Here is a 25,998-nt window from a genome sequence, read left to right as displayed (position 1 = left end):
GCTAAAATGACACCAGCGGCCACCTCCAAATGCTGACTTTTTTATTTTTAGAGAGTAGGGAGAGTTGCTCTAAAGAGATATTGAGAGTGCGTGTGTCTCGGGGGTGAGAGATACACACAGTTTGGGTTTTTTTTTTGTCCCTCTCTGCGGTCTGTGAGGTCATCTTTCTATGAAAACCTAATTTCTCACACAGATTCACATAGTCTGCAAGTTGTTGCCTGAAGAAAATGTCCCTCCCATTCATCCCAACCATTTGTCTCATACTGCTGCAGTTAACAGATGCAGAGAATATCCATTCTTGTGTGGTTTTTAGCTAATTTTAAAACATTGTTAACATTAACATTTATTACATTAATATTAACATTATTAACCTTTGTGGTCAAAGGTTGATACAGCCGGGGTGAAAGTGGGTATAAGCTCCCATTTCTCTAGAAATACTCCATATGGTGTGCGCCTCTGAACGCCTCTGTCAACCAAAATCCAGCTCCTGGCCTCCACAAGCCTGGTGGACCTCGTTTTCAACAAACAGGAGAAGGGGTGAAGGCGGGTCACTGGCTCCTTAAAACCAGTTGCTTTGGGCAGATGGGGCTATACCCACTCATGGGAAAGACTAGGGGAGTCAACCCCGACAACAAATCTGGAGACGGAGTCTCTAAGGTGGTCTGACATTGTATCAATGTCCTTCTGGCATCCGTTGTTCCCTTGGATCCACCAGCTGCTTGGAGAGGGGGGGGGGTCTGCTGCATGGACAACAGCTGATTCTCCATAGTACCCTGCCCAGGCTTCGTAGCTCCACTGGAGTGGCATCACAAGGCATCGGCACAACATGGGAAGTGGCAGTTACTGGTGATAAACTCATCCGATTGGTGTAGGAAACGAGTGCCAGGGGTCACTTCCGATGGTGGGAAAAGTCATTGCATCTCTTTGGACAGCTTACGCCCGCCCAAGCTGGGCAGCCCCTAGTCAGTAAGGTGCCATCTCACCATGGCCTGCCTGCTTCACTGGGTGTGTGGAGCTTAGAGAACCAACTCGACAAGTAGGCCATAAACACCGCAACAGGCAAGACTCAAAAAGAAAGAAGACTCCAGCTCTTCGATTCGCAAGCTGGAACATTAGGACCATGTGTCCTGGACTCACTGCGGACCTGCAGCAGATCGATGATGCACACAAGACTGCCGTCATCAACAGAGAACTCTCCAGACTGGAAGTTGATATAGCCTGCCTATAAGAGACTCAACTGGCCAACAGTGGCACCATCAGGGAAGCAAGCTACACCTTCTATTGGCAAGGGAAGTCCTCGGACGAACCAAGGCAGCACGGTGTCAGCTTCGCTGTGAAGAACATGCCCGTTGCCTTAATCGAGCCTCCCTCATCCTCTGGTCCAGCCAACGCCATCAGCGTGTATGCCCCAACCCTCTGCTCCACCCCAGAGGAGAAAGACCAGTTCTACGAGGCCCTGGATGAAGTTATTTCCAAAATCCCCAGCACAGAAGGACCTTATCGGAGACTTCAATGCTAGAATGGGAGCTGACCACGAGGCCTGACCCACCTGCTTTGGCCCTCACGGAAGGGGCAAGATCAACAAAAATGGTCAGCATCTGCTCGAGATTTATTATTTCCGCTGTCTATGCGTGTCAGACACCTTCTTCAAGTGCAAGGAGATCCACCATGTGTCATGGAGACACCCACGCTCCCGCCACTGGCACCAACTAGACCTCGTCATCACCAGATGGCAATACTTGCCAGTGTCTTCCTCACCCGCAGTTACCACAGTGCCGACTGCGACACAGACCACTCCCTCATGGCCAGCAAGGTGCGAGTAGCACCGAAAAAGCTGCACCGCTCCTAGAAGATAGAACATCACCCAACTGGAAACTGGAAGGATGAAGACAGAAGGATGTTTATTATTAACAAAGAATAATTCTAGAATGATTTAATCTAATCCTTTTTGAGTTTCAAAAAGGCCTCTGAGTGGATTGTTCTTGCAGTCTTGTCTAACAGTGTTCTAAAAACTCTGCATTCATGGCTAAAGATGCTAAAATTGATTGAAACGCGATGCATGTCTGATGCATGTGTATAGACTAAACATGTCCTATGAGAACATGGATTGCTGTGTACATGAGGCCAGTGATTGTCTTGCGGTTATTTATATGGAAATAAACCAACAAATATATTGACTTCTAAAGCTACTTCTAGTATTGTCTAATCTAATCAATACTTTACTGCCAATATAAAATATGTCTTTGATTTATTTGATTGCCTATTATTATATATTAATATTACAATATTGATTATATATTGTATATGCTGAAACTACTTTGATTATTATATATTTAATTATCTTTATTTGGGGGCCTTTCAGGAAATATTGATTATATGCGATTAATTCAATTAATTGAAATTTTATTTGCATGTGTAATTTGATTAAAAAACATTAATCGATTGATAGCCCTAATTTTGATATCATACAGTATATAATATATAATTTTAATGTCCCTCTCCAGTCACCGGTTTAACCCCTAAAAACTATCTTTGTTAATCAAAATTACATATTTAAAAGTTTTTTTTCCATGAAAATAAGCCCTTCATGCCTTAAAATGGCTTAGATATAACTCTACATACTTTGCCTCATTTAGTATGCATGGATCTCTGAATATGCAAATTAGTCCCCACCTCCATCTCCACTCAAGTATCCTCTAGGGACCTTCTTTTTTTTCCTTTTTTATCCCCTTTTTCTCCCAATTTGGAATGCCCAATTCCCACTACTTAGTAGGTCCTCGTGGTGGCGTGGTAACTCACCTCAATCCGGGTGGTGGAGACAAGTCTCAGTTGCTTCCGCTTCTGATACAGTCAATCTGCGCATCTTATCGCATGGCTCGTTGTGCACGACACCGCGGAGACTCCGCGTGTGGAGGCACGCACAACTTACCACTTGCCCCACTGAAATCGAGAACCACTAATCGTGACCACGAGGAGGTTACCCCATGTGACTGTACCCTCCCTAGCAACCGGGCCAATTTGGTTGCTTAGGAGACCTGGCTGGAGTCACTCAGCACGCCCTGCATTCGAACTCACAACTCCAGGGGTGGTAGTCAGCGTCAATACTCGCTGAGCTATCCAGGCCCCCTCTAGTGACCTTCTTGACAAAAAACCATTGTTCAAAGAATTTTAATTTGTCAATGTGCTTTAGAGTTACAAGCCAGTATAATGTTTGGGAGTGGCCCATTTTCGCTTACCCACCTATATCTTCTAAACACAAAGTCCAAACTAAACAAGACTTGGTAAATGTCAACACAAAAACATTTTGAATATGCAAACCAAATGTTGTCCACTTTTGCCCATAGGGGGAGCTGTAACTAAAAGCATGCATCTTTTATTCAAGTGCTTACATATACATTTTCAGCAGCTAATAACTTAAATTTCAAATGGCCAATGGCTATGAAACTATGTATACAAGGTGCTGCATACCAAATTTTGTGAGAATCGACCACAAGTTGGTGCTATAATAAGCTAATTCATCTTTTTGCTAATAACTAACATTTTTTTATTTCCTTTGAATACCTCAGTACCTCCAAATTTCCTTTTCTGCAAAAAAAACTTTTTTACCACTTTGATTTTTTGAAAACATACTTTTTCTAATTCGTCCTATAGGCCGTTTGTCCAATTCAAACAAAAGTTGGCATATATCAGACAGGGATCCTCCTGACAAATGTTCTTCAGGGAATTTTGATTTAAGTCGTTTGGAAGATAAAAGCCAATATATTTTTGGGTTTGGCCCGTAATCTATAATTGGCCTGTATTTTGTTTAGCGCAATATTCATAAACAATACTTAGTACACATGGACAACAGAACATTCTGAGATCACATGCCAAATTTCATCAATTTCCCCTGCTAGGGGTTGCTACAACTTAAGAAAATGCTTCTTATGCAACTGTCATCAAAGCAGTTGAAATTCAGCACAAAAATAACTGTCCACAGCATCCACAGGATCTGTTCTATAAAACTTGGCTAGTTTGGTCCTCTTCTCTTCACATGTGCTTGGACATGTCATTCATCTATGTCATTGTTCATGCTCTATTGGTTACATGATGCTAAAAAACATGACTTGTGGTAGATGCAGAAAATAATCTTCTATGAAAAAACAGCGCCATCTTTCCACTCTTTCTGGAGATGTAATTTTCATTATAGGCACACACCAATATTGTTGTCATGGCTGGATTGACTGCACATTTTAAAACTGCAGCTGGTTTAACCATTGTGCCGGCCCTCCAGTACTCTGATAGTATTGAACTGGGGTAACAGCTCCATGTTAAACTGAAGTGTTTTTTTTTATAGCAGGACATTTTGTACCAGTATCCAGTGTCTGAGTCTTCAACCCAGCTGAAAGCGGTGAGAGGGATTTTCCTGACACTCTGTGACATGCTGGAGAATGTCACTGGGGGACAGATAGTCAGGTAAAAGTTGAGGCTTTTGGCACTCTCTCTTTCAGTCTGTCTCTCTCTTGCTGACTCTCTCACTCTCTCTCTTATCCCTTCATCTGGACTCCCCTGTTTTTTTTAGTGGTGATTGCTAAGGCAAGCATCTTTCTTAATATAGCTCATATTAGGGTTAATATAACTCACTTAGGGTTAGGGATTTGAATAAATACCTAACCCAAAAGTATTAAACTTTTGGAAAGTAACTCATAGCATTTGTTCTACAGACATGAATGATACTTCAAATCATGTGACTTGTTTAGGAGAGTTGTGCTGTTACTTTAAGTGATCAGATTAACGATTTTCACCTGGCGGATGATAAAACAGCCAAACAATCTCTTAAACTTACATTGAGGGAGGGAACTGAGCCATACCTATAGATCAGAATATCGCATAGACTTTGGGGCGGGCTCTTTTGACTTGGGCAGGTAAGCAACCACCCAAAACACCCTGGTAATAGAGTGCAACTGTGCCCACCCACTTTTTACAGGCATCTGGGTTCCGTAAGTATTTTTCCCATTCATTTTTTCCGTAGGCTTTTCATAAAATCCTTCTTTAAAGATTTCCAAGCCCTGAGCCAAACCAACGAGCTCCGAGGTGAATCACAATGTTATTGATTTAAATTTGATGATTAAAAGTATAGAAACAATATATTTTAATTATATTGCAAATTATTCAGATATTTACAAATATGTAAGTAGTTTGAGAGTGTAGGAAGGCCGACTCGATTGCGTCATTCACAGTACATCATGTGAAGTGGGTGATCGCTGCAGCACTTGTGTGGCGCACTTCGTTGGCCGCGATTCTCTGATTGGTTAGGATTATGGGTAGTGTAGTTGTCATTTTTTTAAATCAAATTGAAATAACAGACTGATGACTTCAACAGAAGCATATGCCATCGATTAACAACCTCAAAGCTCATGGTAGATTTGTCTTAAAAGGTTTATAAGTTATTGTTAAAAATTTTGTTCGCTTATCGAAAAAATCAATGGGATTTTTATTCCGGAACCAAACTGTTGCTCTCTATTGCATATCAGTGTTCTAAAACCATTCAGAACACCCTAGCAATCCCATAGCAAAGTCTTGGCAACCACCCACAACACGTGGCAAGCAGCATTCACGTTTTCTTAACAAAATGTAAAAATGTAATTTCCTTTATCCTTCCCTTTACAGTTCCTCACTGTTGCTGCAGAATGAGTTAGTTCATGTGGGCTACTGGAAGGATGGAAGCAATCTGCTAGTCATCGGCGTTCCTGCCAGCAGGTAATTCTCATTTTTTTAACCATCCTGTCTGCAAACTAGTAGCTGTAATCTCTGTAAAAACTGTCATTATAATCAGCTTAATTCCTAACACTGAACTTTGATAACACACTGAATCATTATAGTCATCTCATTTGATTTTAATCAGTTAACAGTCATAATTATAGCACATTTCTAAGTGATCTCAATTGGTTCTGCAGGGTTCCACTGCTGTACCTGCAGACTATAATTGAAGGAGTTGTCCGAACGCTCAAGGTCATGTATGGCTCTCTTGATAGGTGGGTCATAGTCTCAGCCTCAGACATTACACACATGAACCACCCACAAGACCATTTATACCTCTAATGCATATTGAACACAAATATGGCAAGATGAAAAAAGGTATTTTCAGAGTTATATCTATTGAATAATCTTTAATTATGTCATTTATATGGACAGAAATTCTGACCACAATGTCAACACACATCTTTAGCATGATCTGAGCAATCTCTCACAGACTGTGGCATCATTATGTGAATGAACTACTACTTTGTTCCATGCTGGTCTATTTTTTTTGGTATCATCAATTTCAGACTGACCCGCCTTAATGACACATAAAAAGCTAACTTGGTCGCTTTACATGTCGGTCATATGGTCTCTTTCTGTCTAAGTGGCTGGTTCTTGGCCAGAAAAAGCTGGAGCAGACGTTATGCTGATAGCAAAAGTCAGACTCTTTGAGAATAGTTGGATCAATACAGTGCTGTACTGCTGTATGTCATTAAATCAGATCTGTCAACACAATGTCCTGCCAGATCCACTCACATTCAGAGTCGCTAACATTTACATTATTTACATTAAGCAAAATGACTGTTTTGCATTACCAAACAGGGGACAAGTCAACTATGCTTGTTTAAGCAGCTCTGTTTTATAAGACTGCTACATTTCTGTTTAAAACACACGTGTCATGTTTGCCTTGGCATTAGAACATTCAAGAATTTGCAGAGGGCAAAGAATTATGGAAGAAAATATATCTTCGAGATCAAGGGGCATTTTTATTTATTTTTTAAAATTTTTTTTTTTTTTTTGCTGCTGCTGTGCCTGCAAACCTTCTATCTAAACATCCTCTTTGCAAGTGAAATGATGTGCATTTCAAACATTGGTACTCTTTAGAAGAATATGCAGAGCAGTAGGTGCTATACACAGGCAGGAATAGCACAAGGTTTGACAGACTTTATCACATAAAGTGTTATCATCCATCCATCTATCCTAATTTAGATATTCAATTTGAAATACAGTACTGTGCAAAAGTTTTAGGCACTTGTGAAAAATGTTGCATAGTGAGGATGTCTTCGAAAATAATGAAATAAATAGTTTTCATTTATCACTTAATGTCATACAGAGTCCAGTAAACATAAAAAAGCTAAATCAATATTCAGTGTGTCCACCTTTGCATTTAAAATAGCACCAATTCTCCTAGGTACACCTGGACACAGTTTTTCTTGGTTGTTGGCAGATAGGATATTCCAAGCGTCTCGGGGAATTCGCCACAGTTCTTCTATCTATTTAGTGTGTCTCAATTGCTTCTGTCTCTTTATGTAATCTCAGACAGACACAATGTTCAGTGGGGGGCATGACATATGTTGCAGGGCTCCCTGTTCTTCTATTCTAATCTTTTCTATTTGCAAAAGTAATGTTTGGGAGTCTAACATTTATATTTCCTATAGATACACTAAAGCTGAAGATATAAATAACCATCTTAAGACAAATGTTTTTGTGAAACATCTTATGTGTCTAAGCATTATTGTGGCAGAAATACAAAAATTGGCTTTAGAAGTCAATACATTGTTTACTTTATACCCATATCATTGAACATAGGCCTTCAGTTGACGGCAAACCATTTTGCAGTTAAGTTCGTCAATCTGTCCTGTTCTCGCAGAACATGTTCTCGCGTTCTGTCAGTGTTATTTTTAATGTGTAATAATTATATTAGCAGTCTATGTACATGAGTCAGACAGAGGCTTTTGGAGCATCATAAATGCTAAGTTTTTAGGACGCTGTGTCAAGTTAAAAGTAGTTGAAACTTTGAAAAACACGTCTCGAGATCCCTATATTCTGTTGAGCTTCGTCCAGCTGTCAAGAACGCATCCTGTGTGACCAGCTTTCATTCAGTGTCTGCACTGCTTGTGAGTTTTGTTGAGGCACGCTGACTGTCCCCTGCTGACACAGCTCGTAAAAACGCAAGATATGTGTATTTCATGCTTTTTATGCTTTGATGGTAGGAAAATACGTACTTTTATTACGAAATTTATATATGGGTCAGAAGGCATGATTAATTGCGTAAATGTTTTAATGCATAATTTTTTTATATAATTAATCATACTAAACTAATGCGTTAAATCGATAGCCCTAATTATCATTAGTTCTTCGGAGTATGTGTTTACAATGTTTAGGAGTATCTTTCTAGGTTCCTCCTTATTACCTCACCTAAAGTTTCTGAACACCCGATAAGCATCAATGACACGCAAACATGGAAGGTCATGAGTTCATGTTTTTATCTGAAATCAGAAAGTGGAAATTTGTAATGAGCCATTTTTGCAGTTTGTTTTTTATAAATGAACCAGGGAGGAAGTTTTGAGTTCTGAAAGTTACAGTATGTTTTCATTGTACTGTACATAAAGCTGTTTTATCTAAAAACAAATCAAGAAAATTTTGATTCCTTGTGATATGACCCTTTTAAATATTCACAATTATTTAAAAAAAATTATAAAATTGCTATGTATAAACACAGTGTCTTAATGAGCTCATTTTCTCTTTTCAGTGCATTCTGTGAGGTGGAGAACTCTCCCCGTCTGGATCATTTCTTCTGCCTGTTCTTTCAGCAGCTTATCCAGCCCTCCCGTTTGATTGATAGCTCTGAACCGCCCACCCCAGACATCTCAGGGACTCTCTTCTTAGACGGCTTACCAGCCGTACGCTGGCTCACTTTACCACCTGATATAAAGGTTTGACTACCAGATGACAGTAATTAATGATGCATGAGCTCCAAAATTGAAGAATTTTGTCCCACATAAAATTTTACACACATGGACTAGCACTAACACTATTAGCTCATTTTTATTGCATCTCGACCAGAATTCATGAAAATAAAATTAAAAGATGACAGATTTTTGTTTTGACTGTATCTCTAGGTTGAGGTGGACTCTATACTATCAGACTTTGAGTCCTCAGATTTTGGTGACATGGTGAGTCAATTCATGCCGTTCTGATAAGTGGCCAGAATCAGAGATATGCATCGAGATGAAGCTTCTTACACCCTGTTTACACCAGACTTCCATTATAATCAATGTTGCTGTCTACACTGGATCCTTAAGTCGCGTCACGCAGATAGTAAATGGCCATTCTGGCTGCACTCCTGCCAACAATACAAATAAACAGTTTAGAAAGTTTGTTTCAATGCGTCCAGTGTAAGCAGCGTTAAGGTGTTGCATCGCAATGTGACATCGCTCACGTCCGGTGTAAACAGGGTGTTAGTGATACACCTACAATCCAAAATGAACAATTAAAAATTAATTGTATGTAGCATTGGCAGGATTAAAGTATGACTAAAATGATCCAAAACTAAGTACTAGTAAAGAGTTACAGATTAACAAAACAATTTAAAGACAAAGTTTATACTAAAGAAAAGCTTAATGTTTGTCACTTTGAACTAAGAACTAAAAAAAAATATTCTCAGTATAAATATACAGTACCAAAATATGTGGCCTGTCGCACCATTACACATCAGTCGCCAAGGTCAGTACATTGATCTTTCTCTCTGTTCTTTTATTGGCCAGTCTGAAGACTTCTACTGCATGAGGCGTCTGTATGTCATTTTGGGTTCCTGTCTGTTCTATAAGGTGAGTCTGAAACCTTCTGAAGCAACATGCTACCACATCTTTTCAGCAATCAATCCACAATTTGCCCAGTGTCAAACTATTATGAGGGAACGCAAACCGTTGCAAAGGAATGCAAACTATTGTGAGGGAACGCAAACTGTTGCAAAGGAACACAAACTATTGTGAGGGAATGCAAAATGTTTCAAAGGAACGCAAACTATTGATGAGGGAATGCAAACCATTGCAAAGGAATATAAACTATTGTGAGGGAACACAAACTATTGTGAGGAAACGCAAACTGTTGCAAATGAACGCAAACTATTGTGAGGGAATGCAAACCGTTACAAAGGAATTCAAACTGTTGTGAGGGAATGCAAAAATTATTGTGCCGGAACGCAAACTATTGCGATGAAATGCAAAAATTTTGTGAGAAAATAAAAGACTGTTGCAAGGGAACACAAAACTTAATGTGAGGGAATGCAGGGCCTGGGTAGCTCAGTGGTAAAATACGCTGGCTACCACCCCTGGAGTTCGCTAGTTCGCTAGTTCGAATCCCAGGGCGTGCTGATTGACTCCAGCCAGGTCTCCTAAGCAACCAAATTGGCCCGGTTGCTAGGGAGGGTAGAGTCACATGGGGTAACCTCCTCGTGGTCGCTATAATGTGGTTTGTTCTCGGTGGGGCGCATGGTGAATTGAGCGTGGTTGCTCAACAAGCCACGTGATAAGATGCGTGCGTTGACTGTCTCAGACGCGGAGGCAACTGGGATTCGTCCTCCGCCACCCGGACTGAGGCGAATCACTATGCGACCACGAGGACTTACAGCGCATTGGGAATTGGGCATTCCAAATTGGGAGAAAAAGGGGAAAAATCCCCCAAAAAAAAAAAAAAAAATTTTGAGGGAATGCAACCATGTCAAAGGAATGCAAACTATTGTGAGGTAACGCAAAACGAATTGTGCAGAAACCCAAAACTTATTGTGAGGGAACGCAGACTATTGCGAGGAAACGCAATTTTTTTTGTGAGAAAACGAAAAACTATTGCAAGGGAACACAAAGCTTAATGTGAGCAATAGCAAAGATATTGTGAGGGAATGTAAAACTTATTGTGAGGAAAAACAAGCAATTTTAAAGAATAGCAAGCTGTTGCTAAGGAACACAAACTATTGTGAGGGAATGAAAAACTTGCTGGGCAGCAACGCAAAATTTTGCAAGGAAATGCAAACTTTATTGTGCGGGATCCCACAACTTATTGTGAGGGAATGCAAACCATTGCAAAAGAGCACAAACTATTTTGAGGGAATCAAAAAACGTATTTTGCAGGAATGCAAAACTTATAGTTTGGAAATGCAAAACTTAAAACGCTATTGCGAGGGAAATGTAAAACTTATTGTGAGAAAAAAACAAACCATTGCAAAGGAACGTACACTCGCGGCAGCTATATTATAATGTGATGGCTCGTGACTTATTGTATATTATTGTATCATAATATATGTATCACTGTGCATTTCTTTCACACCAGAGGGTGTTGTTCAACTGTTCTCGAGTCAAACCCAACATGGCATGCCAATATTGCTGCAAGATATATCTTAACAGTAGAGAATGGTCAACCCTTATGCAAAAGGTCTTGCTGAAAACTCAGCACATCCGCTACATAACATAAGAAGGGAATGATATGTATGTGAGTGCACCACTGTTCAAACACACCCCACTTTAAATCCTATAATGATCGTGTAGAGCATTTGGTTCCCAAACTTTTTTCCAGGAGACCCATATTTTAACATTCAAAATCCCCAATGACCCCCTCTACTGCAAAGTGGCATGATTTCTGGTGCCAGATGGGCTGGTTTGAGTATTTCTGTAACTGATTTTTGTATTTCTGATTTTCACACACAACAGTCTCTAGAATTTACTCTGAGTGGTGCCAAAAACAAAAAACATCCAGTGAGCAGCAATTCTGCGGATGTAAACGCCTTGTTGATTATAGAGGTCAGCAGAGAATGGCCAGACTGGTTTGAACTGACAAAGTCTACGGTAACTAAGATAACCAATCTGTACAATTGTGGTGAAAAGAATATAATCTCAGAATGCTATTCTGAGATGCAGGTTGGTGCTGTTTTGGCGGCACGAGGGGGACCTACACAATATTAGACAGGTGGTTTTAATGTTGTGGCTGATCAGTGTTTATTTAAAGTGCGATTTTAATTTGAGCTCTAGTCAAAAGATCCCTGAAGTTCTGGGGTCTATTTTGAAAGTACAAGTTTTCCAAAGGAAAAACTCCCTGGGACCCACCATCTGAGGGTGTTTGGTGCTCTGATGGCTCTTCAGAACGATATGGAGGAAAAAAATATATGCGTTATGTTGTTGGATAATGCAATATGCCCAGCGATAATCCTATGATGATGTCATCAGAGCGTGTGGAACATTGGCACCCCCACTGCCCAAATATAGCCTACTAAATTTTGTTGGGGGAAAAAAAGGGACTGTCTATTCCAGAGAACACAAACATAATTTGTTCCCAATTGCATGTAGACTGCATAAAATATATACGGTTTTACCATTAGCTACATTTCCACAAATGTGACACGCTCCATTATTTGAACCAGAAGTAGTGTTTTTTAATACTGTAAGTGACAGATCGTGGCAGCTGCCCATTCAAAGGGAGCAGGGCACAACGCTCTCTCTCTCTCTCTCTCTCTGACTTATATCATTATGAATGAATATCAGAGGTCATGTTGAATGATACAATACATCTTACTGAAATGCATCATATCTCATGTATTCGCCCAATCTGTAAATGTTGAATATCTCTTGCTTTTCCGTTAGCGCCAAGTGACACAAAGTGACAATTGCATGCATAGTTTGTTCATGTTTTATTAGCTAGTCAGTCACCACAAATCACACACTCAATTCACACTTTCTCCGTTGCCTCAATGAAATCAAATTCAATGCAAAGAATGAAATCATAATAAATCTACATAAATAATAATAAATAATGAATAAATAAAACCAAATAAATCCTTGTTTTCTTTTAAACACGTTTTTCTCTACTACCTGATGCTTTGCCATAGTCACTGATTTGGTTTGGCAAGCTAACCTGTTGTTTTGATCGTTGCTCAGTTCTGTACAATTAGAACAAGCAGTTTTGCCACACCTTCAAAAAAACCTGCATCCTTACCACTATTGCAAGATGCACACCTTAAAAAAACATCCTATGTTAGACATGCTGTATGTCTTGTCTTTTTATATATATCATAAACAATTAAATATGATTAAAATACTCAAAATGGCCCTATTTGATTGTGCTTGATTACAAAAATTGTTTTAACTTTTTCACTCATTCAATTTTTTTCTTCTTGTAACCCTCAAAATAGAGAGAGCTTTCCAGGTTGGAAATCACTGGTGTAGAGGCTGCTCTCGTGCTCTGAATTGTTTCAATCACCCTTGGAGGCAACCCAGTGGCATTTAAATTCATCCTCTCATGGGCCAGGCCCAAAGAGCTACTCGGTCTGGGTGCGGGTGAAAAATCTCTCTGTGTGCTTGAGATAGGAGATCCCTGCACAGGGGAAGAAGCCAGGGCTGGTCATAAAGGAGCTGAATTATCTCCGCCAACCAAAGTTTCTCCGGCCAGTACGGGCAAACAGTATTACTGAGTGACCATACACTCTTACTCTTTTTAGAGTTGGGCAAATTAGGCTCAGAGGGGGGAATGTGTATAACAGCTCGTTTGGCCATGGCTGTGCAGTGCATCCACACCCATAGGTGTACCTTTGCTCACCATAGAAAAGAACAGAGGGCAATGAGTATTTTCGTGCGATGCGAAGAGATCTTCGGCAGCCTGCCCGATTCTCTCCCATATCTGACTCACCACCTGTGGGTGGAGCCTTCACTCCCCATACAGGGGATTCCCTCTTGACAATAAATCCCATGTTCATTACACCCGGGACGTGAGTCGACTGTAATGAGAGGAAGTGCACACTGCTCCACACAATCAGTTTTTGTGCCAGGTTGTGTTGCCGCTGGTAATGTTTGCCCCCTTGTCTGTTTATGTATGCCACTGTTGTCGTGTTGTCCGATCTAACTAAGACATGGTGGACTTGAAGGAACTGCACAAAGTGCTTCAATGCTAGAAATACTGTCAGTAACTCCAGAAAGTTTATGTGTGCGTTTTGTAGTGACGCGGGCCAAAGCCCATTCACTATTCTGCCTTCACAAATGGACCTGTGAGTGACGCATCTGTCGTCACGACTTTCCTCAAAGAGACCGCCCCCAGGGATTTCCTTGTGAAGTAAAACAGGAATGCTTCAGTGACGGAGAGCGTGTATCCCCTCTTCAGTTTAAGTGGACACAAAAAATGTATCGCCATCCAGTGCTGAAACTCTCTCATTCACAGAAGTCCCAAAGGAATAAATTATCTGGGTCTCAGACTGAACTCCGATCTGTATCGAGCGTTTCTTTCGGAGGAACACATCAGATCATTTTTCAATTATCTATCCCTTTTTCAGAGGGAGAGAACGGTCCCTTTCAGGATGTGTCTGCGTCTGTTGGGGTTAATGGCCTCAGTAGTTTCGGAATCTGATCCACCTCCACACATTTGCTGAAAATTCTCAGAACTAATGAAAGTCCGAACGGAATTTTCAAAAATTCGTAGGCTATGCCCTGATATACAAACCTCAGGAATTTCCTGTGAGCTTTATAAATGTCTATATGTTTCCCCATTTCTTCCAGCAGTTCGGCTTGGTATTCCGTCAGGAGGGATGTGGCATTCGGAGCCCTCACTGAAAGAGCTGAGGACCTGTACATTTTCTGAAAAATGGACGCAGTAAAGTGATCCATTTTCCCTGGCAGAGAAGCACTTGGGGAAGAGAAAGCCATCCGGTGCATCGGATGGAGGTGGTTTGCCACCGATGATTCCACCGGGGGGGCTCCGACATGCCCATCTTCTGCATATTATGTATGTATAGGTGTGAGAAACCCTTGATGGGCACCCTGTGTGAAAAGGGTTTATCCCAAAACATTTTCATCTCTGCCATGCACGCCTGAACGGCAGGAATGAACTGTTTTTCGGGAGTGAGACGCGACGGCAGCCTCTTCCCATCATACAAGTCCCTTTCCGTGCCCTTTTCCATCTGTTGAGATGGCCAGTCAATAGACAGCTTTGCTGCCACCCGACGGCACATCTCGATCAGATCAAGATCCATGGGTGTCGAAGAAGGGGAGCCCCTGCTTGGCCTGCTCGCGGTCTGGAATGTTGAGGTGGAAGGATTGCATCCTCTTCATCCTCCTCATCATCCTCGAGAAGGCGATCGTTCATATCGTCATCCTCCTCTTCTTGTCGGAGACAGCGAAAAGAGGAGGGAGGTTCGGCGAGGCCTCCTCCATAATGTCGCCCCAACTTCTGGACTCAGGTTTTGAGGGTTTGTTTTCCACTAGGAGTGGAGAAAGATACGAGTCTCCTTTTCCCGCAGCCGAGACTTGCACTCTCCTTTCGCAAACCCTTAACAGGAATCTATCACAGTATGGGCAGCACTCAGGAAGAGCCAAAGCTGCCTGCGCATGTTTTACCACCAGGCAAGCAATGCACAGGGACTGCAAGTCCCCCGCAAGCACACATGCGAGAAGTTTCCTTCTCTTTTGATCCGCTTGGTTTAGCAGTGGCCATGGTCCAGTGATTATCATCCTGACTCACCACGACATGTTAATTTGAGGCAGAAAATCACCTTCTTATTTATTTAACTAAATGCGATAAATAACACCACGGCGGTGCAGCAAAAATACCAACTATGACTGTCGATAACATGGAGAGAGACTATAGAGAGATTACCCACCGTAACATGCTGGTAAATTCTTTGACAATTTACAGTTTTTGAAAAAAAATTACCACGTTTAGTGACATACCTTGATGGCTCGTCCTTGAAAACAGTTAAATGGCAATAATCCCAGAAATTCTGCTGAAGGATAGCTTCCAACTCGATCTTCATGGGGAAGGGAACAAGAATGACGTAAAGGCATGTGTTATATCGGGAAGACAGGGCTTCCTGGTCACTGCTGTGACTTGTCTGTCAGACAAGTGCTATAAAAAATTGCTTCCATAATTTCATGCATGAGGCATTTTTCCATAGTGAGATACCAAACGAATGTTTGAAAGAGAACTATTGTTTGGGAACACAAAAAATTCAATTTGCGGGAATGCAAAACTTACTGTGAGAGAATGCAAACTATTACAAAGAAACGTACATATTTTTCTGCGAGAACGTAAAACTATTGTTTGGGAACGGAAAAAAATCAGTGTGCAGGAAAGCAAACTATTGCGAAGAAACATACAACTCTTTGTGAGAGAGCATAAATATATTGTTTGGTACAAAAAAAATGTATGTGCGGGAACGCAAAACGTATTGTGAGGGAACGCAGAGCTACTGTGAGGGAATGCAAAACTATTGCGAGGGAATGGAAAACTATTGCAGAAAATAAATTCCCTCCTATCCACAAAGGGGCTCAGTAGAAAATGACAGATGCTGGACAAGCAAGCAAGCAAGATACTTCTGCATCCTTTTTTGAAGCTTGAAAGCCTCAGTCACCATTCATTGTAATTGCATGGGTAAAAACAACCAGTACAGTTTTTCAATCTCATTTTGTATCCAAGAAAGTTTGTTTGGAATGACTTGAGAGTGAGTAAATGATGATAGAATTTTCCTTTAAGTGAGATAATCCTTTAATTTTCAGTAATTTAATGGTCCGGAGTCAATTATTCCTTACATATCATTATCATTGATGCCGGTCTTGCCTGTTGTGTCATGCAGGGATATCTGATAGCGAATCACCTCCCTAAAGAAGACCTGCTGGACGTGTGTCTGTACTGTCAGCACTACTGTCTGCTGCCACTGGCATCAGAACAGCGCGTGGGACAGCTGGTGGTGTGGAGGGAGGTGTTCCCCCAGCAGAGAGCCCACTCCTGCCCTCTCACAACACCCCCCACATCACATCTCGGTTACTGTGAACCACACGCACGGCACTTCCTGCTCATCGTGGGCCTGGTGAGACTATTAAGCCTTTTCACTGTAGGGAATTACCGACTTTGTGAGGGTATATTTACAACTGACAGCATTCATCACCAATCATATGTAGGATAAAACAAATAAACAATTTGTTTTTGGAATCTACCAGTATTCAATCCACCAATATATGTAGCGACTTGCTATATGTAATTAGTTTTGGAATTGAGTTCCTCCACCAATTATATGTAGGGAATTGTCATAATGGTTCGCTTATGACTTTGAGATTGTGCCTGCGTCATTCTCCGACCATTAATGCAAGTAATTTAGCACAATTGGGGGATAAAGCATTAATCCGGGGAATATTAAAATAATTAATGGTTACGTCCGATCAAAGTCTTCGGCCAGTGATGAGTTGATCAGCACGTAAGATTAATTCTCACAGTAATACTACTTTCATGGCCATTGAAAATAATATCACAAATAGATTTAAATACAGTTTATGAGCAATTGTAGCTCTTAGGATCAGATTTCTAGGGACTGATATGATTTAATCAAATACACAGTCAAATTCCTCTTTGAATACAAACAAGATTTTATTAACTAATCTACAACATACAACTAAACTATCAAACAACTAAACTAACACACAGACAAACATAAACACGGGTTGGTAAGTGTGCTTTGACAGATGATAAATTTGAAATAATCTGGAACAGAAAAATGTACTTTATGGAGTCTACAGACCATGCCTTGAGAACCAACATTACTTAATTTAGTATGCCTCAATTTGCAATCGGGTAAGAAATGATTTATAAAACACCAGCACTTTCAGCAAAAGTTTGGAGGTTTGTACTTGGGCAAGTTCTGAGCATTGCTTTGGTTCTTTGGCTGGGTCCGTAGAAAGTCTTTGTTGCATCGATGTTTGGAATTCTGTTGAAGATCGTGGATGCCAGATGGGTGATGGAATGACCAGGCGGAGCCCCGGAAGCAAGGGCTCCCTCAAGTGAGACTCGGGACTCCCCGTCACGTGTGTGCTAGAAGAACGAAGAACAGAGAGCGTTCGTCCTTGTTGGGGAGGTTTTGTTGAGTTGAGGTTGGCCGCACCCCAAATGTGTCTTGAGCCAATCAGAAATGTCTTTTGCTAGGTCACATGGTCATTTCTGTCCTCCCCTCAAGATATTTAATTTACGACCTATTGTTCTAAGGTTTGTGAGTTTCCCGCTCAAAAAAGTGAACATTTTAATAATGAATCTCATAAGAGAACTATAACTGCAAATAACCCAAAAATACTTTACACCAGGGATGTGCAACTGGCGGCCCGCGGGCCGTATATAGCCCTCTGTATCGTTGAATACAGTCTGTCGGACAAAACGGAGGATTGATTTTATTTCTTTGAAAAAGAGATTATGTAAAGATTGCATTCAGTTTATGATGTTATTACAACTAATGACCAGAAGAGGTCGCTTGTTCTTAACAGACCTGCTGATTACTCTAGGATTCTAGCATGCAACATCTTACACTTGCTCATCATTTATGAGGTAAATTGAGCTAAATTTTACCTCAGCTTGTCAGCGACATAGTGCGCGCTATTGTTAATGTACGCAGGTGGAACCCATGTCTTTTGTTTGCCTGGATGTGAAATCTGTCATTAAAGATTTCAATTTGATTCGCAAATACACCATTGATCATGTGATCAAAGAGGCGTACAGTATGAGAGATACATACACCAGAGCTGCTCTCCTCACAGATGTAAAAGGTAAATAAAATACAAGGGTAAAAGGCATCAAAAGTTTTTACAAAATCCGTGACAGCGCGGGAATCACCAAAGACATCGAATGCTGTTTCGCTCATGCTTGTGAAAAATGAAAAAGTTGTTATAAGAGGGAGAAACTTTAAAGAAATGCACAATTGAGATGCCTGACTGATTGTTGAAAAGTCTTGCGAATAGAGAGAATGTTCTCTGACGCACGGGACTGTTCGGTCTGTGCGTGTATGTTGTGGTGCTGAAATGTTTTGTATTAATGCACTGAAATGTTATGTTCATGTATCCAGTATTGTTATTGATGATAATATTTAGATTTTAACTAATACCTATAAGCTGTTTTATGAGGTGGGGTTGAAAATGTTGTCTGTTCATTTGTGTGTTTGTCTGTTGCAAATGTAGACAATACAAATGAGATACATTTTCTTGAAAATGTAAGTCTGAAGTACAGTTGTGCTCAAAAGTTTGCATACCCTTGGAGAATTGGTAATATATGTACCATTTCTAAAGAAAACATGAGTGAGCAGGCAAAACACATTTCTTTTATTTCTTATGGGATTCATATTCAACTGTAGGTTATAACAGAATGGCACAATCATAAAACAAAACATGGCAACAAAGAAAAAAATGAAATGACCCCTGTTCAAAAGTCTGCATACCCTTAGATCTTAATACTGTGTATTGCCCCCTTTAGCATCAATGACAGCGTGCAGTCTTTTGTAATAGTTGTCTATGAGGCCCCAAATTTTTGCAGGTGGTATAGCTGCCCATTCATCTTGGCAAAATGCCTCCAGGTCATGCAAAGTCTTTGGTCGTCTTGCATGAACTGCACGTTTGAGATCTCCCCAGAGTGGCTCGATGATATTAAGGTCAGGATACTGTGATGGCCACTCCAGAACCTTCACCTTTTTCTGCTGTAACCACTGGAGGGTCAACTTGGCCTTGTGCTTAGGGTCATTGTCGTGCTGGAAAGTCCAAGAGCGTCCCATGCGCAGCTTTCATGCAGAAGAATGCAAATTGTCTGCCAGTATTTTCTGATAACATGCTGCATTCATCTTGCCATCAATTTTCACAAGATTCCCGTGCCTTTATAGCTCACACACTCCCAAAACATCTGTAAGCTACCACCATGCTTCACAGTGGGGATGGTATTCTTTTCACTATAGGCCTTGTTGACCCCTCTCCAAACATAGCGCTTATGGTTGTGACATAAAGCTCTATTTTAGTCTCGTCACTCCAAATTACAGTGTGCCAGAAGCTGTGAGGCGTGTCAAGGTGTTGTCGGGCATATTGTAACCGGGCTTTTTTGTGGCATTGGCGTAGTAAAGGCTTCTTTCTGGCAACTCGACCATGCAGCTCATTTTTGTTCAAGTACTGTCGTATTGTGCTCCTTGAAACAACCACACCGTCTTTTTCCAGAGCAGCCTGTATTTCTCCTGAGGTTACCTGTGGGTTTTTCTTTGTATCCCGAACAATTCTTCTGGCAGTTGTGGCTGAAATCTTTCTTGGTCTACCTGACCTTGGCTTGGTATCAAGAGATCCCTGAATTTTCCACTTCTTAATAAGTGATTGAACAGTACTGACTGGCATTTTCAAGGCTTTGGATATCTTTTTATATCCTTTTCCATCTTTATAAAGTTACATTACCTTGTTACGCAGGTCTTTTGACAGTTCTTTTCTGCTCCCCATGGCTCAGTATCTAGCCTGCTCAGTGCATCCACGTGAGAGCTAACAAACTCATTGACTATTTATACACAGACACTAATTACAATTAAAAAGCCACAGGTGTGGGAAATTAACCTTTTAATTGCCATTTAAACATGTGTGTGTCACCTTGTGTGTCTGTAACAAGGCCAAACATTCAAGGGTATGTAAACTTTTGATCAGGGCCATTTGGGTGATTTCTGTTATCATTATGATTTAAAAAGGAGCCAAACAACTGTGATGATACATGGCTTCATATGATCACTATCCTTAAATAAAAGACTGTTTTTCTTTTTTTTTGCATGATTAGTCATATTTTCAAAATCAATGCCAAAATTTCACAATTTTGCCAGGGTATGCAAACTTTTGAGCACAACTGTATATTGCTTGTCAATTGAACATGAATTTGTACATGTGAACGGCATGTTTTAGTAAAAATGCAAGATACAAAATAATGATATTAGTTTTTATAAATATAATTAAATAAAAATGTTAATAAAGGTAACAAAATCTTTAAAAGAACATTGCATTAGTTGTGCATAAATTACCCACAATAATGAGGAAATTGAGTAAAGGGTTGAACATTGTTAGAGTGCGGATTTGTAATCCTTGGTAGAATGGATAAAAAATGTTGGCCCTCTCCCCCTTCAAAGTTGCCCATCCCTGCTTTACACCATCACTCTGGAATTTATAAGACAAAAAATTACATACCAAACACTTGTACTTTCTTATTAAATTACAGTTATAATTCAGTTATAATGCATGATAATTGTCAGGGTTAACATTGACATAGGATGCATTTGTCCATTTTTTAAGTATAATCCTACACATGGCTGTGTATTTTGATAGTAGTAAAATAAGCAAAGTCCAAAGTCCATTTTAAATGTTCTTGAATTAAGCTTCATGTGAACTGGTGAGCCAGAAACATGCCTCATGATTAGTGTAATAATTTTAAGTGTACAGAGTTGGTTAAGAACAATAGAGGTTTCCATGGCGGTCATAGAACAGTCCCTTATCAGTCATGTGATGAGTTAAGTCGGGGGTTTATTTGATAAAGAACAAAGAGGAGAGAGATTTTGTTATGCTTTCCCCGCAGTTAAGGCTTCCTGGCACCAGTCTGAATTTATTTATAGCTCAGGAGAAAGTCAGTGTAGATTCTGTATTCAAGTCATTCTGTGTAGAATTTCTCTTAGTTCTCTTCTGCCTGGAAGTCCTACATCACACATTTAAGATGGCTCATGTTGTTATTCATGTATAGCTGTATACGTATTTGTTCGAAGACTTCTTTCAATGGCAAGTGTTTGGATATTAAGTTATTACGGCAAGACAGTTCATCTATTTGTATTTGTGTTTCCAGAGACACTTTATGCAGTGTGTATTGCTGGAGGCTGGTGGCTGTGCCTCACCCGCTTTGGGATCTCCTGGTCCAGACTGTGTCTACGTGGACCAGGTCAAAGCCACCCTGCTTCAACTGGAGAGCCTGGATGCTGGCATCGAGGAGCGGCTCTCAGCTCCTCCCACTCCGTGCCTCTCCTGCGCTGATTGGTTCCTTCCTGCTGGTGGGCGGGATCGTCAAGATGCCATTGGCAGCTCACCCATACTCAACCGGCTGACGGCAGCCATCAAACCCCCATCGCCAGCCGCGATCAGTCGAAGTCTGTTTGGAGAGATGGGGTCATCGGGTCTAAAAGGACGAAGACCAAGTCCACAGAGGAGTTTGTCTGATAGTGGCAGTGAGGGTCACGGGGAGGGGGTGGCATCCTTAACTCCGGGTTTGAGTCCTCATGCAACACCGGACACAGTGAGGAGAACACCCTTTAGTGGTACACGCAGGGACTCCCTCGGGTCAGGAGGGTCAGATGGCAGCTTGGGCAGTGCAGGTTTTTTCAAGGTGCTTTTCTTAAAATGAATTACGGTTTATGTCATATATGGGTGTTTACTTAACTTCGAGCACTTTTAGCACTGTGCATTTCCAGTTAGTAAAGTCTTGTTAAAACATTTTTCACACTATTACTAGTTTGTTTACTAACTAACAATGTCCAACAGATTATGTACCTCACTATTTCTTTCTGAAAATCATGAAAGTTTCCACCACAGTGTCATCTCAAATTCTGTATTGTGTTTACTTCAATCTGTGTTGAAAAATGGTGATGATGGAAATGAAATTTTTAATGTTAGGTTAATTTCAAAGCTAAAATTTTATGTATCCTACATCCAATTATATTCAATAATATTTTCACACTTTTTGCATAATTTGGCAAATTTGCAACTTAATTGGAAATAATGGCCAATAAAAATAATATGCACACAAGTGATATTGACCTTAAATTTTCAAATATCACTTGTCTCATATTTTATCTCACACATGCTCTTCCCTGGCACTTTTGTTGACTTTAACATGTAACAAACAAATTTTGAACAACAAAAAAATAGTTAGAGGCAAAATAGTGTGGTGAAAATTACGTTGAATCAGAGAAAAGATAGAAATCATTTTCACACAATTGTTTTTTTTAATGGTTTGTTTATTTTACTCTTTATTGAAACATGTAATAATTTGTATTTTGTATAATGGTAATTAATTTTTATTTTATAGTTTAATATTTAATACAGGTGTAAGGCTGAAAGAGTAAAATATATACATAAAAGACTTTTGAAAAGTACCGAAATAAATTATGAAGGCCTGGTAGAAAGTTTCCACGTCTCTTTTAATGTGAGCTTAATATAACAAAAAGAGTACAAATTTAATCTAATTTATTTTTAATAAAAATCAACCCCTAGGACATGAAATCACCCAAAGGTAAAGAAACACCCATATATTGCTGTTTTTAGTATTATGTTTTTACATTCAATGTCACAAATATTGTCAAGAACATTACAGGTTTATTTTTCACCCTAAAATCAAAAGGGAACAAATAATTATTTGGCTATATTATGCATTAAGAAACTGAAGCATATTTTAGGGTTTTGCTCTGTGATATATTTTTCATGACAATTAAAGACATTTAAACCCTCCTCTCTAATTGCTAGTTGCCTACTGTAATGCAAAAAAAAACTGAATGTGAAAAAATAATTATATATTATTTAAAGTATGTTAAAAAAATGTTTTTTTATTATTGATATTATTATAACACACAAAACAACCAGAAAATTCCCTTACTCACCCACCCATTCCTAAAATCTCTTCCATGCTGACCATAATAAAATTAATCATTACAAATAATAACAAATGTATATATTAGAAATGAAGTAAGAATAAAAAAGTATTTCCCAATTAATGCACCAATGCCGACATGCATATCACAATGCAGGCTGCATTCGAACCTGTGTTTCCCTCATAAGCACCACAGCTCATGTCTGGAGCTCATCCGCTAACTGCTAGGCCATGGCTCCAACAAAACTTTACATTTCAGGCCAGAACATGGCTTAGTCTTTGTGTAAGGTGTTGACATAATGCAGATTGTTCTGTAGATTCCCAGAGCAACTTTAAGAATAAGTCACATCTTACAAACATTATTTAAAAGTTTTGATTTTGCCAACAATAAGACTTCAATAAGTATATCACCGCTGCAAAATGTATTGGTTCTTACCATTGCTGCACATGAATTTTGAATATTGTCATTTTTTATTGAGCATATTCTTTGAGCACCATCCAAAAGACATCTTGTATAGCCGTATCATGAACTACCATTTATAAATTAAGTCCAGATATCAGTCATGCAAGTGTAACTGACTGGACATATTTTACGTAATGAATATCCTGGACAAACCTTTCTGGCTCATAAATTATCATAGAAAGAGACAACTTTAACCAAACACATGGAAACTATAGCTTTCATCACATTTACTGAGTTCACTTGACTCTTGGTCAAAGCTGTAGACAGTAGCTACTTTTATTAGATTAAGCCTGCATGAAAATCCCGGTGCAACATAAAGAGACCATTTATAAAACCAAGTCGGATAAAGTTCAACCCAAGATATATTATTACTGGAAAAACAGGCCAGTGCTACCCTTTTTGTTAAGCACTGTTTTATCTTTTCTTTATTGATTGACCACTTTTATTTAAGACTAAGGCAGTTTCCTGGACATAGTGTAGGATTTTTCCAGAGCTAAATGCACTTCAGTAACTTTATACTAAATATACTCTCTGCAGCGACCACCCACTCACAAGACGTACTGTGAATGAAGCAATCGAGTCTGTATTCCTACACTCTCAAACTACTTATATATTTGTAAATATCTGAATATTTTGCAATAAACTTGAAAAAATCATATAATCAAATGATTGTATATTTTTCCATCATTTTTAATTCGATTATGCCATACGCAATTAGGGCTTGGGTGACAGGACAATGTAATCCAATATCGACAATATCTGACAAATATCCCGATGCCAGTTGCGACACTCAGTGACAGACGATGATCAACAATATCTGGAAATGACATAACCATGGAGCTAGGAAGTCACCAAATATTTTAGCCCTGGGTATGAAATTAGCATCCACACCTGTTCTGTTCACTCCACCTCCCTCCAAGAAGTCTTATTTTATTCCACTATATGGCAGCAAGTACTAGAATTTATTTTTCCCTCTATCACCTTCCATCACAAAATGCCGATCTGAAATGTTGGTGGCGATCTAACATATTTTAGTCCTCACAGATATGCTCGTCCATAGACATTCAGTCTAATTTTCAGTTCATGCACCACCCCCATTGTTTTGACGAATATCTCGGCCTCTGAGTGAACTAGAAGCTCAATCTAGGTGTCATTAGAAAGTTGAAATCCTCCCCTTTGCGATGCTGTATAGCATTATATCATCAATAGTTGATCAAATATATTTCCGAGGATTTGTTTCAGCATACTTTTTCTGCTGGACCACACATTTTGTTTCTAAAATATAACTTTGGATTATTCACACAAGCAAGTAAACATGGCTATTTTTTATTTTTATTTTTATTTTTTTATAAAAAATAAAATAAAAGCAGATATAACATTTGTAGCTATTTGGGGCTTACAGCAGCAGTGATCATGCATAAAAGAGCTGTTTGTATTTGATGTCTTACAGAAATCATATTTCACTTTGTGATTCTTTTGAAAATCTGTGGGATTAGGGCAACAAAATAAACTGTACAGGTGCAGTCCGGAGAATGAGAGCTTTAATTTGATATATGATTTGTCTATTTAAGTGCTACTTGAAAGAATCTCGTATTCAAATGAATATTTCTACCATATGACCTCTAGGTGGCGCTGATTTGCGACGCGAATGTTTTACGGCCTTATTTTTGTATTTTATGTAAGATACTGTAAATGCGGTGATGGTTGTGATGCTTATCTCTAAAATGTTCAGATTCTAAGCTTTCAAACGATACCACATATGCCTGATTTATTTATTCGGAGACTTGAACATTTTGAGCTTTTATACTTTTTTCGCAACATAGCGCCCCCTTTTGGACCCGTCGGTTGAAGCCATTTTATGAAACTCAAAATTATGTGGGTTGTGTTGAACTTTCTAGAGGTAATGGTTTATTTATATTTCAGTTATTATTATTATCATTATTGTTGTATTTACATAAATAATTGTCTTTAGATTTTAATTTGTATTAGCAAATTTCCACCTGTTGTCGTAGACAAATACTTACAGTAAATGACTGGATTTGGTGGGGTTATATATGATTTTTTACCACTAAGTTATTTTAATTGCTTTTTCGTTTTGTTTGAGGTGCAATTTGACTTGAGAAATATTTTTGGTTTAAGTTTTTTGTGTTTCAATAAATGAATAATTTTTTTAATCAAAATCAATAAAGCAAAAATATTCACTGATTTCGATTGTTGGGGGGGCGGCGTATTCCGGAATTCATGACCTCATGAAAGACGGCAAGTACACAGTCTTGTAGCTTTGTCTTGTCCAATTTTCAAATACATTTTTGCTTCAAATCAATGTTTGTAATGTT

General features: G+C 39.4%; 1 protein-coding gene across 7 annotated transcripts in view; it reads left to right on the top strand.

Moving 5' to 3' along the window:
• Positions 1-25,998, top strand: part of intu (inturned planar cell polarity protein) — a 76,943-nt gene that overhangs the window by 42,630 nt on the left and 8,315 nt on the right. For all 7 annotated transcript variants that reach the window (XM_051718487.1, XM_051718504.1, XM_051718471.1 and 4 more), the window contains 8 exons: positions 4,337-4,455; positions 5,650-5,739; positions 5,937-6,014; positions 8,534-8,717; positions 8,904-8,957; positions 9,549-9,611; positions 16,388-16,621; positions 21,406-21,939. In XM_051718487.1, coding sequence (XP_051574447.1) covers positions 4,337-4,455; positions 5,650-5,739; positions 5,937-6,014; positions 8,534-8,717; positions 8,904-8,957; positions 9,549-9,611; positions 16,388-16,621; positions 21,406-21,939 — 1,356 coding nt within the window. The remainder of the gene's footprint in view (positions 1-4,336; positions 4,456-5,649; positions 5,740-5,936; positions 6,015-8,533; positions 8,718-8,903; positions 8,958-9,548; positions 9,612-16,387; positions 16,622-21,405; positions 21,940-25,998) is intronic.

This window comes from Myxocyprinus asiaticus, chromosome 2 (genome assembly GCF_019703515.2).
Source record: "Myxocyprinus asiaticus isolate MX2 ecotype Aquarium Trade chromosome 2, UBuf_Myxa_2, whole genome shotgun sequence".
NCBI lineage: Eukaryota > Metazoa > Chordata > Actinopteri > Cypriniformes > Catostomidae > Myxocyprinus > Myxocyprinus asiaticus.
Note: the sequence above shows the minus strand (reverse complement) of the source record. Positions and strands in the feature narration are given on the sequence as shown.